The sequence below is a fragment of the Rousettus aegyptiacus genome, unplaced genomic scaffold (genome assembly GCF_014176215.1).
Source record: "Rousettus aegyptiacus isolate mRouAeg1 unplaced genomic scaffold, mRouAeg1.p scaffold_m13_p_2, whole genome shotgun sequence".
NCBI classification, from domain to species: Eukaryota; Metazoa; Chordata; class Mammalia; order Chiroptera; family Pteropodidae; genus Rousettus; species Rousettus aegyptiacus.
The window spans coordinates 118,524,565-118,541,196 of NW_023416295.1; the positions used below are offsets into that span (position 1 = coordinate 118,524,565).

Sequence of the window (16,632 nt, forward strand, 5' to 3'; positions counted from 1 at the left end):
CACTGAACAACCTGACAAAAAGACAGAGTGATCAACTGTCTAATCTCAGTTTTAAATGAAAAGGTTGAACAGAAGATAAAAATAAAGGTAAATACTCTCAGATTTTTTCTTAAACCTCACAAGACAATTCATTGGTTTAAAAGTAACTTCTCAAAATATTAATCACATTGAAATAAAGCTCCCAAATCTGTTTAAAGGTCAAATGAACTTTTCCCATTAATTCTTGGCTCCCTTCCACCTATCGAAATAATCTAACTTAAATAACAATTATTAAATGCCTTTTTCTTTTATTTGAACCAGATTCAGTTTGAGTACAAATTTAATATTTTATATTACACATAGAAATGTTGAAATCCATGTTTAAATCAATTAAAAAACACTATTAGAGCTGAAATGATAAACAGCTATGCAAATAGTCTGGCAATGTAGGCAATAAACTATGAGGTAAAGATTGGCAAAACCATATTCATTTACCAACTCATCACTTATAAAGAATTTTAAGGATAATTTCAGTAATCAGTACATTCATTTAATGCAGATTTGACAAAGTCTTAAACTACATGAAAGCACAATTCTTACTGTATTTTTTAAAACTGCTTTTAAGGAAAAGCTAATGTTCAAATTAAGATATAAAAGGTCAATTAAGCGTGTACTTTTAAAAAATGGAAACAGTTCTAATTGGAAGCCCCTCCCCATTTTACATGATGACAGAAATAAAACCACACAATAGTCTGGAAATTAAAAGAGCTAACTAAATAGCACACTAATCAGGTACTTCTACACATAAAGCATTAAAAGTATCTTAACCATTTTACTTAGATAAAATCCATCAAAGAACCATTGTAGTTAGCATCTCTAAAACCCTTGAAATGTTAATTAGGTTAAAGAGAAATATAGAGATAACCAATTTCAGTAAGAACACAGATAATCCTGAGGTAAAAAAAAATTGTTTTATGATTCTGAAGAGATTCTACTAGTATACAGATTCATTTATTTATTCGCTGCATAGTATGCCTATGGGCAAAGGATAAACAAAAGATAAAATGGCTCTTCATCTCAGAGTTACACTCTAATAAGTCTGCTGATTTTCAAAAATCTATAATTAATTAATTTTTAAAAAAAGTTAAAATGAACACCAAGAAAATCAGCAACAGATAAATATTTTTAAAAGTTGGAAAAACTGGATTGATACAGCATCCCTTTCTCTTAACTTTTTCACCTATTATGCCAGACAGGTAAATAAACAAATTTCAATCTTAAAAATTTTTTAAAACAATGCTCAAGGGCATTTGACAATGATCACACCAAAGAATTGACAGTTTGGGTCTCAAAGGATTAACAGAGGTTTGCATGGAGAAAGATGGTTTGGAATTTTAAATGTTTTAGCTTTTATAGTGGTAGTGGTGAGGACTAAGGAGCAGTATACCTGTGGAAAGTCGATCTTATAACCAAGAGGGCTAATGAGCAGGTAGCATATACAGTGTGAATAAACTGGGCAGAGATGATTCACATTCCAGGGAGGACAGAGCAGGATGATGCCAATTTATTACACTACTCAAAACAGTGCTAAGAACAGTTAATAAATTAACTGTTAACTATTAAACTTATTAACTATTTCTGGGATTTACCATATATTTTTGGACCACAGCTGACTGTGGGTAACTGAAACCACAGAAAGCAAAACGACCAATTAAGGGAGACTATCTTCTTCTAGGTCTACCCAGTAATATCATGCTTTTTTCTTGTTTGTGCTTTTTGTTGGTAATTTGCTATTTAAAATGACCCCGAAGAGTAGTGCTAAAATGCTGTCTAGTGTTCCTAAGTACGAGAAGGCTGTGATGTGTCTTTCAGAAAAAATACGTGTTAGGTAAGATTTGTTCAGGCATGAGTTATAGTGCTTTTGTGGTCTTGAGTTCAATGTTAATGAATCAATAACATATATTAAATAAGGTGTCTTTAAACAGAAACACATCAAACAAAGTCTGAACTGATCGACTAATGAAATTCTGTGACTAGCTAATAGGAACCTAACCTGTACTTCCCCTTGAAGCAATGGTTCAGTATTGCTAATTCAATGTTCATGGCTACTTTATAGAACATAACTATTATGAATGAGAACCAACTCTGAGATTTGAGGTTAAAATTAATAGTTCTTTGAAATGGATATGGAGGTGGTAAGAGATGAGTTAGAAAATGAACAAAGGAGGAAGAAAACCACAGGACTTGGGTGTTACAGTTGAGTATGTATCCTGTCCAGAGTCTTAATGTTACTGAATAGCCACTGTCAGATGGTTCAACCACCCATTCAACAACAGAAGGAGAATGGATTAATAAACCTGGTTCAACTACAGATTACAATGAATGGGATACTCCTCTAATCTTAATCAGCAATAGTGAAGATGTGAACATCATGAATTAACGTCCTGCAGCCCAAATTCATAGGTCCTTAGCCAAAAGTGAGGACTGAGAAAGAAAAAAAAACAGCAGCCCCTATAGTCAGGGAACTGATCTGAGGCTCATAACTAAATCTCAACATTATTCCATAGTAATCTGATGCTTTCAGCTAAAGGATATAGTTTCCTGGACATAAACCTCACAGAACATCCATTTCTGACAAGTTCACTTAGCAACACAAAATATCAAACATCCTCCTCTCTGAGTGACTGCCGCTTCTTTACTAATTACATCTTTTCCTGTTTTAGTCTATCCTACCTATAACATTACGATAAATGACAGAACTGCCCCTGGTTTCAGACAACATCCCATATTCACATCCTTAACCCAAAATTACCAAGATAAATAGGTCCCAGCCCTCCTACTGAGACACCCTATAGTGTGTGTGTGTGCTCCCTTACTATAATAGTAATAAATCCAAGCTGTGCCAGGGATACTTATGTAAGAGAATTTCAAGAATGAAAAAGTGGTGAACGGTGCTTACATATCAAACAGACAAGAAAATAACCTACTAACTGTTAGAGCTTTGGGAAAGAGTAGTTTCAGTGAGCTTAGGTGAGCAATGGCTAAGAAGTATAGAGTTTATCTTGCAGTCAATGGGAATTAGTGGGGAAGGCAATGATAAGCTATGATATTTAGGAAGAAAATTCTAATGGAAGAATTGCCAACAGATTGGATTAAAAAGAGGCCTAGGATGGGGAGACTAATTTGAGAAATACTCATCAGGGCAGCAGTCCCCAACCTTTTTGGTACCAGGGACCGGTGCTCCTATGAGAATCTAATGTCTGATGATCTGAGCTGGAGCTAAGGCGGTGATGCTAGCGCTGGGGAGAGGCTGCAAATACAGATGAAGCTTCACCCGCTCACCTACTGCTGTGCGGCCAGGTTCCTAAGAGGCCAATGACTGATACCAGTCCATGGGGGTTGAGGACCCCTGCATCAGAGGACTAAAGAGAGAAGAAGGTAGAAGGGTTACATCAAGGTTCTCCATTGAAACATTTGGTGGATGGTAATGTAACAAGACAAAATAATAATAATAAAAAAGGCTTAAGGTGAAAGGGAGGGAAGTTAAGATGTCAACTTTCAGATTCCTATGGGAGTCCCAGGTAGATAGAACTTACTGAAAGTGCAATCTCATTCATTTATTCAACAAATAATTTAGGGTAACATGATTAGGAATCATGCCAGGCTCTGCAAACAGTTACGAACAGGACAGTCACAGTCTGGAACTTATTCTACTGGCCTGAAAGTTCCTTGAGGGGAGAACTTGCTCACCTTTAGTAAATGCAATGTAGAGAAGCATAAATATTGGTAGAAGTAGATATCTTGTAACTGCCCAATGAGAAGCTCTGCCTCACCCCTTCCCCTCATATATAAATATAATTTTATCTTTGTTTCCAACAGAAAACTAAATGATATGGGCCAAGTGCATCACCTAGTGACCAATTATCTTTCAAAGATCATGTACATCCACCAACGATATCACATTTTTCTCATTTATTCCCTTAGAGTTATAAATTAACTTAGTATAGTCTTCATATTGTTCATGTAAACAAAACTAATTTTTAGTCATCTTTCTTTCCAGTTTCCTCAATGATGTCCCTTTCTCTTCTTTGTCAGTGGTGAGCAGTAATCACTGCTGATAGTGTTACCAGTACATCGTTCAAGAAAAATCACATAAGTGAAATCAAGTAACTTACTGCCACCAAACTGCAAAATACTTAAAAGTACCCAGAAATCACTTTTTTAATCTCTACAAATCTATTTCATCTGATTAAACCTACTCTTCTTTAAGCACAAGCAGTCCAGATAACTTCACTTAGTATCTCCTGTTACATTATCGTAAATATCCACAGTACTTTCAGTTATGCTGTAGTATCTCTAAGGTCCTTTTCAGCCCTGAAAGCCTATGGTTCCGTACTTTCAGTTATGCTGTAGTATCTCTAAGGTCCTTTTCAGCCCTGAAAGCCTATGGTTCCATTTAACAGGACTGAGATTTTTATTAGCATTTCATTTAAATGCTAATACTTCCAAGAGAAAATAACTTCCAATATACAAATACATAAATAAATCTGGTAAGGTAAACCATTATATCAAGCTAGGAAATTCAACCATGCAGTGAATTAAGATTTTATCAAATAGTATTTTTAAAAAGATTGGTAGATTCTACACTGGCTTCTTGAGGAAACTTCCCACAATTCTCAATGCTTTTTTTTTTTCTTAACTCTAGAACTAAAATCCAACTAAAATAAGCATCTATTGGGAACTCACATGGCCAAGGCGCTAAACAGAGTGAAGGATTCTGAGAAAGAAAAGATCCCTTCCCTCAAAGTTTCCTAAACAATACTTGCCCCCAGCACCAGTCAAGATTATCTGCTCCCTCTCCCCCACAATGGAATTTAGTATATTATCACATTTCATTTTCTCTACCTAGAATTTAAAGACCTCACATCACTCCATGAACATGACTATCCTTGCTTTCATCTTTGCTGCCACTTAAGCCTGACAACTGTATATTGCCCTGCATTATTTGCCTTTTTAGAATTGGCTTAGCTATTTAAAAAGCATGTAAATATTACTGATGGCAAGCACTAAATTAACTTTTTGCAGTCACTCTTAGGGAATTATTAGAAATGTCTTCTAACACAAAATATTTCATAAGCCTAATTTAGAAGGAACAGAAATTTAAGGTCTTCTTTTCAACATCCCCTAGTCAAAACCCAGGAGAAGTAGCTATCTTGTATTAAGGGAAGTTACTAAGTTTATGCTCTGGAAGTATGTGTAAAGCCCAGACCTAATCCTGTCTAACTGACCTTGGGAAAGTACTTAACATCACCATTTCAGTTTCCTCACCTGTAACAGAGATTTAGTGTTACTAGAGTTGTAAAGATATATAGGATCAAGTGTATTAATATTAAACATTAATAGTAATTATTACGTACAGAGATAATCGTAAATTTTTTCTTTAGCTCTTGATTCCTTGGAATACTTTAATTCGATTGGCGAAGTATATGAAAATAAAAGCAGAACTTTGTACCTCCACCCACTGATTATTCAATATTGATACTCAAAAGGGAGCATTCACACGGTTCATGCACATTAAAGTTTTCATTCTTTCATCTACAGAATTACCTATCTACTGGAACTAATCCTTAAAAAAATACTGAACACCAAAGAAAAAGGGCATTAGTTGTTTTTTCCTCAATAAATTCAGCCTATGATTTAAGTCCTACAAAAGGATTCTTCAAAAATGCTAACATTCAAAAATGTTGAGGTCTACACCGATTTCTTTACTTTCTTTGCATGAATGGATGATAAAGTTATCCAGGCACCTGAAATTTCAAGCCAATAAAGGAAGAATTGTATGTGACTAGAATTTATATATTGTGACAAGTAGGTTTTCTCTTTGGAGTCTACCTAGAATAAAACATTTTTCTTCCTTTTAGATGTATTGTTTGCTTCTTCCCTTAATACAAGGTAGAATGGGCTGCACATGCTAGATACTCTATAACATTAATTTAATTAGCCTTGTCCTCAACATCCTTCTGGCACTAGGTATTTTAAAACAGGTAGCAACGAACTGTGTGATTTACACCAAAATAAATAAGTGAATAAATTTCCACTGAGAAATTTGAAAGCATCATTTTAAACTATAACACATGTACTCAAAAAAATGCCTGTACTAAAAGTATACAGAAAAATCTTCGAAATACTTTCCTTCAAATGCTCACCAGTCTAATTAATCTCTTAAGTGCCTGTAATTTAATATACATGGCGCTTTAGTCCAAAGACTTGTCTATTAACTAGATGGCTTGAGCATATCACAAGTCTTTAAAACAATTAATAAAAACACTTGATGTCAAGTCACTTACTATTCCTATACATATATTCTACCTAAACATATCTTCTATATTACTTACCAACTAGTAGAAATATTTCAATATTACAGTTTTAGGAGAATAACAATTCCTCCAAGTAATGTTTTGATTTATTCCAGCCCAAAATGACAGATAATCCTTATGAAGTTCAACACTGACTATAGCTTAACATCAGAGCATTACATATTTTTACAGTTTTTTTTAAAGCATGTGTACATTTTCCATGGAATTTAACAAATCTTTAGTCAATAGTCACATATGCATATTATCGCATGATGTGATTTCTTTATTCTATGTTACCCATACACAAACCTGACTAGTTGAACAAAATTGTACTATTATAGGATAAATGCTGTCTTAGACTAAAATTAAATACAATCAAAATAAAATTTAGTACTTTTACAAAATGAGTCAATTCACAGAAATGAGAAGGAAAAAAAAATCACACCACACACAATACATAGCCAAAAGTTAGTCATATGTGTGTGTGTATGTATATATATTTATATATGTATATTTACATATATATAAATATATATATGTTTATATATATTTACACATATATATTTATGTATATGTATATTTATATATATGTATATTTACATATACATATATATATTTATATATACATACACACACACACACACACCCCTATGTATTCCATTGAAATGTTTATTTAAATTTTAAAGGCTTGCATTTGGAGCAAGCAAAGCTTCCAAAGGAAGTAAAGAACACACTAATCCTTTAAAAACACAATCAAAAACTTTTATTTTCCCCTATAATCTTGATTTTGGCCTTAGAACTGCACAACTCTAAAATATCGAAATATCCAAAACACGTCTCCTCCAAAAAGTCACAACACTAAAATCATGTTAATAAAGTGAGTTTTCAAAATACCAAATGCAATACTAAAAAACTAGGCAACAACACTTTTAAAAAATCAATTTTGGCTTTGAAGTCACAGAACCAAAACTGTATTTCCCTGGCCATTTTAATATGCCAGCACATCAATTTAATTAAGAACACAATCTTTACATTTTTTTATGGTTCTCATTTCTCAAATTGGGAAATTTCTTCTGGGTAGATAAGGTATGGACATGTTTTCAGATGTTAAAATGTACTGTTCATACAATACATAGTTCTTCAACCACAATTTCAATTAAAGACTGTATGTTATTTCCTTTAAAATGCACAAAAAAATACGATCACTTAGCCTAGAGAACAAAACGAGTATGAAAAAAATAAAAGGCTCTTTTTTTTAGATCGGGAACTTTTTTATTTTATGATAGGATAACAAGTGGGAAGAAAGGAATGTAACCATTATTGTGCAAAAGAGGAGGGGATAAACTAAGATAATCTGTGAAAATATAACAATTCTTCAATATGCTACCAAAGTTTGGAACCGACAGTACAAGTCTCCCGGAACAGAGCTGCTATCATATTTACCATCCTCATATTAGAAAACTCCTTCCAATAAGACTCATTCGCTTGGTTTACTTTTCTGTTTTAGGCTCAGCAAGTCACCTTTCTGGCAGTAAATTCACGATATGAACAAATAAGAATGAAACTCCGAGTTCCTTGCTTGGCTTTTACCTGACAAGGGAAAATGACAGAGATGCTGGCGGGAAAACCCTAGAGTCAAGTTTCCTCCATCCTGGCTGCCCCCAACCCCCATCCCCTCCTTCCCACCTTCACGAAGGAAACAATCCAAAGAAGTTTCTAACCTAATGTGCAAAGAATTTTTAAAAAAAAAATAAAATAAAAAGCAAATCGATCGCACCTGGGCCCACTCACATCTGTTGGAAAGGAGGCAGCTAGGTTCCCGAGTGGGCAGCAGCTCCAATCCCAGTGAGCAGGACGGCCTAGCGCCGCTGGCGGGGATAGGCCTGGCCTCCCAATAGCCAAGCCTAGAGCAACTACCCTACCCACAACGGTTGGTGATTTCGCCCCTTTTGGCTACCTGAGACACAAAAATCATGTCAAGGGACGGGATAGGGAATGCAGTGGGGACGTTTGGGGACGCAGAAGGGGCCGAGGACCCGCGTCCGCAACCGCCTAGAGAAAGAATGGGGGGAGGGGGGTAGAAGGTGGGAGAGGCAAGGAGCCTGCCGGGATGTGGGAGCGGAGGGGTGGGTTGGGGACCTCTTGGAAAGCGGAGAAACCGGTTGAGGCCAAAGGGGTGCGGCAAGGCCTGTGTGAGGGCCAGGACCGTAAATGAGGAGCTCCGAGGTGGGTTCGGGGTCAGATTTCGCCCTCACCTGAAGTCCTTGTCGCTGGATGTCATTTTTTCCAGCAAATTGGAAATATGGTACGAGGCGCTCGCCATGTTGACGGCCTCGATCCCGCCCGCTGGCGCTGCTGATGCTGCTGCCCGCTGCCGCCGCTGCTGCTCCTCCTCCTCTCGCTCGCAGCGGCTCCCGCTTCCAGGGTCGCAGCGCGACGCCGACGCTGACTAGGGAGGCGCCTCCGCCGGCTGCCGCCTCCCCGGCGAGGTGTGGGCCTGTCCCGGAGGAAGCAGAGGCTACGAGGCCGACCTAACGACGGCGCTGCTCGCAGGAGAACGAGCTCATGGGAAGCAAAGAGTACGGCAGAGCCTCTCCCAGGAGTCAGACACTTCCACTCGGGCCCGTCTCGCTCCCACACTCTCTCCGCACTCGCACCCTAGGGCAAGAGGCCAAAACCCGCCTCCTTCGCTCCAGGGGCGGAGGCTGTAGACGCGGGACGCTACGGAAGCCGAGGTCAGGGTTCACGGAGGTCTCCCCACGCACGCTGTAGAGACGCTAGGTAAAGAGCAATCCTGTTGGCTGATGCTTGTGTCAGTCTTTGCCTGAACCACCTTTCTGGAGGCATGACAACGACCAAAGGCGGCTGTTCTCGCGAGACTTAAAAGCGACGGTTACAGGATGGTAGGCGAGTGAGACAAGTGTGCTTAATCTGAAAATAAGTTGATTATTTTCTCTATGACGGGGGGAGAAAGAGTTTAAGATTTTCAATTAGTATAAAGTCTAGAAGTAATGCTAGTTAAGGGCTTAGACTGAGGACCAGCGGAAGCATTATTAAAAGGAGCTTTCCTTTCGAATCGGATCCGCGGCCTACATTGCCTTAAACACGATGGTATGATGTTGCCACGTGAAAACCACGAATCCCAGAATTCAGTTGGGGGGATGGAACACTAAATCAGGATGTGATTGGCTGAAGAAACTTGAGGCTTCCTTATTGGCTCTTGCGGAAGGCGTGACTGCTGGGATTTGCAGTCTGGCAAGGCAGCTGTGGTGGAGAAAACCTTGAGATCACCTCGTGCACTCAGTTACCGCGGCGGATTCTTTCCGCTTTTGCTGTTATGGGATGTCTGCAGAGCTGTGCTGCTGAGGTTTGGACAGGCGCAGTGCAGAGCAGTTGGTGTTCTTGGCAGAGGCCTAGAAGCAATTTCCTAGCACTACTCCCTAAAGGTGATGGTAGCCTCCTCTAAAGGCCGCTGAACCTCTGCTGGGCTCAAGGCGTCCCAGCATTGAAGAGCCAGCTCCCTAAAGCAGGAAGGACCCTTACAAAATTAATGGGCCAATGACTGATGATTGTATTGGTGCCTACTCATGTTAGTCAGATTAGCTAACTGATTACCCTGCACTGTAAATGAAAAAAGAAAGCCCAGTCAAGAGACAAGGAAAATCAATCTCAATCTGTTACTGTTTCTGTTAAATCTGATCTTTACTGATCTTTCCTATATCCACCAAATGTTATTTAATGTCTTCTAAAAGCCAGGTGCTACAGTTAAAACATGAAAAGTGATCTGGCCTCTTAATCTATACCTAAACTTTCCCTCATTACTCTAGTTTACCCCATGTATCCTTTTACTTTAATACTGTTTTTCTCCCTAATAGTACCATATCTCTTCCCTCATTTTACCCATCAGCTGTCAGCTTCAGCCATAGTTCCCTTCTCCGAACAACCTGTTTCACAATAGTTCATATAAACTATGCACATACACATAACACAATTTGTTCATTTATCTTGTGTGGACCCTAAGGCTTAAAATCTGTCATCTGGTGATAACCCTTTCATTTAGCCTGAATCCAAATGTGTGTAAATCTTTTCATTTATCAGTTTCTAACTAAAATATAATATTTGTAATCAGCTCGAATATAAATTCTATTTACTGCTACTTATTAGCTGTGTTAGGCAATTCCTATTTAGCTCTCTGAGCATGGGTTTCTTTGTGGGTAACAGATGCTCATCAGATCCATGAGGCTCTTCTGAGCAACAAATTTAGTCTGCTTGGGCCGCCATAACAAGATACCATGAATTGGGTGGCTTAAACACAGAAATTTATTTTCCTCACGGTTCTGGAGGCTGGAAGTCCAAAATCAATGTGCCACCAAGGTTGGTATCTCCTAACCCCTTGGCTTGCAGACGGCTGCCTTCTCACTGTGCGCACACATGGCCTTTTCTCTGTGTGCCCGCACCTCTGGTTCTTTATCTTCTTATGAGAACACCAGTCCTATTAGATTAGGGCTCCACCCTATTAACCTCATTTAACCTTAATTGTGTCAACATTTAACTTAAATTACCTCTTTAAAGGCCCTATCTCTAAATATTGTCACATAGAGCTTTGACATATGAATTCGGGGAAACAATTCAGTCCATGACAGACATCCCATATAAAGGACTCAGCAGGTTGCCTGGAACATAATACTTATAATTATTAGTTCTTGCACACTTACGAATGTCATAGAAAGCATCTAATAAAAGTTGGCTATTTTTGTTACATTCTCAGTCTTTTACTGGTCCCTATCCCAAAACATTCTACACAGCCAGCATAGAGTTTTCCAAAACATTGCTTTTATAGTGCTATTCACCAAATTAAAAACTTCAGTGACTCTTTACTACCAAATAAAATCCAATGTTTTGACAATCAATGACCTCCTTTATCTGTCCCTAACCCTTTCTTTCTGACCTTTCTCCCACTATTCCAATATAGGAATTGCTCCCATCAATTTTTTTATGAGTCCCACAAAGACCCAACTCTTAAGTTTTAGTGTATCATCACCATCATCATAAACACTCACTTATAGGTCGGATGCTGCATTAATTCACTTAATCCTCATTTTAAGTATAAGAGGCACAGAGAAGTAACTTGCTAAGGTTCACCAACAAGGTGCAATTAAGATTAAAATCCTGGCATTGTTGCTTTAGAGCCCAGATTCCAAACCTCTATACTAAAATTCTCTCCACCTGGGATGCCTTTCGCATCCCCTGTCTCCCTTTCTAGGATCTTGAACCAATCATAGTGTTTATATGCTAGCCTCCAGTAAGAATGTAAGTTCCTTAAAAGCATATGCCACCACTTTTAACCACTTATGCTTCTTTCAAGTACTTAGCCTGTGCCAAATTTGTAATAGGCACATGATAATACTTAATTTTATTTTGTATTCCTGACACTTAAAATTTGGTTTTTGTATCACTAAATATAACTTGTTACCGAACAGTGGGAAAATGCTTTCCTTCAAGGTTCTGTAAATGCTAAATTAATTTAAGTGCAGAAGGAAATAAGCCTAGATAAGGCTATCCTCTAAGAGTTTTCTTTCTAGTCAATGGGCATAATGGAAAACTGAGACAAGAAACTTGAGAAAAGAAGAAAAAACGGAGCCCTTCAAGCTATTGGGAGGTTCTTCAAATATCAACCAGTAGTTTAGCTTAATTCACAAACATTTAATTTTTTGCCTGCACTATGCTCCCCACTAGATACTGGGGACAAAAAAGTGAGCAAGACAAGTCCCTTAACCTTGAGGAACATTTATGTTGCCCAAATCTTGAATTTTATGTAAGGTTTTTTTTTTATTTTAGGCAAAATTGAGAAAATTCTATATCATATGTATAGAATCAAAATAAACCTATATTTATATTCTATGTTTGAAATGAGAAATAGATCCTGAAATTGTCTTTAAAATGTTTAAATATGGTAAGACAGAGGTGAATTAAGTATTGAGAGAGCGCGATGGAAACATTATATCAGTGATTTATGGAATAATATGAAGTCGTGGGTACCAGCATGAAATGTTATTTTGTTTTGTTTCTTAGACACAATCTATCAAATATTTTACATGACATTTTAATGACTGGGCAGACCCCACAACTTTTCCTTTGAAGTCTTAAAAGTCCAATCTTGTTTAGTTCAATGTCCATCCAGCTTCTAGATCCTATAAGGTTAAGGGAGATGACAAAAGAGTATAAAAGGGGAAAAGAACAAATTTTCTTCATTTGATTGTTATAGTTATACTTCTTTCTTGACTGCTGATCCCCTCTGGCAGACACCCAAATACTCTCTTGCGAGGGTCAAGGTCATGACTTCTTTAAGGTGTCTGTCAGAGGCCTTTCCTCTGCACACTTCCATCAACTGACACATCTGAGCATCCTTAGCCCTCCACGGAGCAAACAGTACTCAAAGAAGGGATACCTCAAGAAGGCTCAAGCCCAATTTACTTTGAAGGAAATTATTAACTTGGCCAGCTTGAAACTCATGCATTTTTGCAACACTAAATGGAAAGAGTACAGGCCTCCGTACCACAATACCTCTCTCTATTCTGCCACTTCTCTTTATTTCTCTTCTTCTCTCCCCAACTAGGCATAGATCAGTAGATGGCCAACCAAGGGATGAATAATCTGAAGTTTTGGGGGTACCAGTGTGAAATGTTTCTTTATTGCTTTGTTTTTCTAACCACTGCTTTCAAATATTTTTCAAATATTTTCCTTCACCCTTAATAACATCTTGGGCAGATTTCAGAGCTCTCCAGTGATTATTTCCTTTGAGTAGGGGGGATTTTTTTGTCAGTTTCTCTTTTTTTAGAGTGAAAGGGGGAGGAAAGACCCAGAACCCAGCACTCCCTGCCAACTGATTACCACATTGTTCTTAGAATCCTCTCTTACCATGGTAGTCATCTTACATAGACTGTAGGGTGTTGGTAGGATGATAGCAACAAAGTGGCCTCTAGATATGATTGGCCCCCTTTGGTGGTTTTCTTTAAAAACAGGATATTTTATGCCTATGTATTCAGCCGGGGGCATCTAAGACAATAGGAAATGTCTTATTTTATACAATTGTGGTGGGAATGTAAAGAAAGAGACCTCTAAGAATGTGAAAGAGCAATAAAGAGGGACAAGTTTAGGATGACAATGACTCTGATAGAAATGAAAAGTCTGGAGTGATATGACAAAGAATGAAATTTTCTTTGTCATATCACTGTATGGGCTGTTGAAAACTAAATAGGTAATGTACAATTTCCCAGTGATTTGAGAGGAATGTTATTGAATTCAAGTCATTTTCCCAAAAGATGCTTGAGCACTTAAATCAATTTCAATCCTTCTCTCTTATTATTACAAGGAGGCTCCACTGTAGCATTTCTCAAACTGTGTACTAGTGCCAAACACTAGTTTTATAAGATGTCAATAGAAGCAGATAGTGAAGAGGGGTAGAGTTGTGGTTTTAAAAAAGAGTTTAGAAAACAGTTTTCTTAACTGTAGAACTTCTCAAAATATTTTGTATGCTAATATTTTGTGAATCCCCAAGAGGAATATATAGAATCCCTATGGACTGAATTGTGTTTCCTTTCCCTCTCCTTCCCCCCAACTGTGACAAACTCATATGTTGACAGACTAAGCGCCAATATGTTGGTATTTGGAGATAAGGCCTAGGTTTACATGAGATCATGATGTGGGACTCTCATGATGGGATTAGTGGCCTTGTAAGAGGAAACATTAGAGTGCCCTTTCTCTTCCTCTTCCTCTCCCTCTCCCTTTCTTCCTCTCTCCCACCCTCTCTCTCTTGTTCTGCCAAGAAGGCAGCAACTTGAAAGCTAGGAAGAGAGTGCTCACCAGAACCTGACTATCCTAGCACCCTAATCTGAGACTTCAAGCCTTCAGAATTGTGAGAAATAAGTTTCTGTACTTTACACTACCCCAGTGTATTGTATTTTGTTATAGCAGCCCAAGCTATTATAAGTATACAGCTACTTAACACATTTGAGCATAGAATTTTTTAAAGTTCTCCCTATTATCATCTCAAGGGATGAGAGTACCATGAAAAATAATTTGGAGATCATTGTTCCATTGATAAGTTTTTTCTGAATTGAATGCCGAATTGGTGATAGGAAGAAAGAGAGTCTTTCTTTCTTTCAAATTAATTTATTTGACATTCATTTTATATGTTTGTTTATTTTTAGTAATTTTTGTTTAATTTTTCAATTACAGTTGACATACAATACTATATTAGTTTCAGATGTGACCTGCATTTTAAAACAGCCTTCTGCCAAGTAAATGTGAACTGTGCTTAATTCATACAGTTGCTATAAATTGAATTAAAAGAAATAAAGTAGAGCTATATTTATTCAACCAGTCATTAATTTCTAAAATATAATTCTATGTTGAATGTCAAAGCTGATATGTTAATAGAAGAGGAAAAGGGCAGTTCTGATTTGTGTTTCAGTGTAGACAGCTTTGCATGCAAATGAACAGACACAAAATGCTTCCTGTTACAGATCATTTTGTCAGTACTAAATTCAACTTAGATGAAAAAGAAAGTAAATGCTACATAAGACTAATCTTAAGAAGATTTATCTCCAATTGATTGAAAACAATGCAACAGCTACAGTTTTTCCTATGATCTACTCTTTTCTAAACTGCTAGAAACTTTGTTAATTTTTAGTGTCAGTTTAAATCAAACTTTATTATTATTCCATAAAGAGATTATTCTTTTAGAGTTAGACATACATTTGCAGCAATTAGAGAAAATTACAAAGATTACTTATGTCACAAAGATGCTTTATTTGGAATATCTCCCATTTCATTCTTTCTTTTGGCTTTTATAATATTAACCATCTTTGTCATTTAAAAATCATAACATTTTCTGATATAAATTTGTAAGAGCACTGTCCAGGACTTGGGGGAAACAAAAAAATATAACCTTACAAATGTAAAGCAAGTTATCAGTTTTGGCAAAAGGATGTAAAAGAATGTGCTAGAATTCAGCAAATGCTGAATATTGCTTTAAATATAGATGTTTTGCTGGTGATGTCTTGTCCCATTGTTTAAAAAGGTATCAGCTTGCTACCGGGTGCAAGTTTTCATTTTTGTAAAAAGGCGTGAAAGAATAATTAAATAGAAATGAGCCCACAGGATTGGGGATTTTTTTTTTTAACTATGGTAAAATGAGGCAGGAAAATATAGTAATTTTAGTGAAAATAAGTGTAATGAAATGGTGCTGAAATTCTTTTATAAATGGATATTCATGTAATTAAATCAGTTCATCATTATTACTTATATTAATAAATGAAGTGATGAAAATATCACATTCTAAAGACAATTTCTGATTACATGAACTATGTGTTTTCACTGTAGTTATATCATTTTGGAAAATACAAATTTTTCTATATGATATAAGTAAAAAAAAAACAACTAAACTCTTTGTATTTTATGGAGAATGCAATAAAAATTTTGCATCAATTCCTAACAAGTGTGAGAGCTTTGTTATAATGGATGTAGTTATTAACACTTAAGATATATCACAATCTAGAATTGGTTTAGAAGAAAATGTTTCCCGATTAGGGCAAACTATTACTTTTAACAATACAATAAAGGCTTAAAACAGGAGAAAATATTTGCAGGACATATGTTTGACAAAGGACTAGTATTCAGAACTCAAACAACTCAAATATGTAGCATATATGATACAATAATAAGACAGAAATTCCTATTTTAAAATGGGCAAAATATCTGACGAAACATTAGACTGAAGAAGATACAGGATGGCAAATAAACACACTAAAAAGGTGCTCAGCTTTCCTAGTATCAACGAAAGACAAATTAAAGCTACAATGAAGCACCACTAATATTTATTAGAATAGTTAAAATAGAAAAGGCTGATCATAATAAGTGTTGGTGAGGATATAAAACAACTGGAATTCTCATACACCGCTGGTGGAAAACAGTTTGGCAGTTTCTTAAAAAGCTAAACATACATCTCCAATATAACATAGCCATTCCATTCCTAGGTATCTACCCCAAAGAAATGAAAGCATATGTCTGTACTAGGACAAAGAACATGAATGTTCATACCAGATTTATTTGTAGTCATGTCAAACTGGAAACAACGCAAAAGTCCACGAACAGGTGAACAGACAAATAAATTGAAATATACTCATACAATGAATTACTTCCTAGCAATAAAGAGGAGCGAACTATTATTGATACACACCCCAGCAGGATAAATCTCAAAATTATTATTCTAAGTGAAAGAAGCAAGAGAAAGAAA

The 16,632-nt window shown here is 36.7% G+C and overlaps 1 protein-coding gene across 1 annotated transcript in view; it reads right to left on the bottom strand.

Annotated features, from left to right (window-relative positions):
• Positions 1 to 9,033, bottom strand: part of CAND1 (cullin associated and neddylation dissociated 1) — a 37,970-nt gene extending 28,937 nt beyond the window's left edge. The window contains exon 1 of the mRNA XM_016148482.2: positions 8,591 to 9,033. Coding sequence (XP_016003968.1) covers positions 8,591 to 8,658 — 68 coding nt within the window. The 5' untranslated portion in view covers positions 8,659 to 9,033. The remainder of the gene's footprint in view (positions 1 to 8,590) is intronic.
• Positions 9,034 to 16,632: the final 7,599 nt, after the last annotated feature.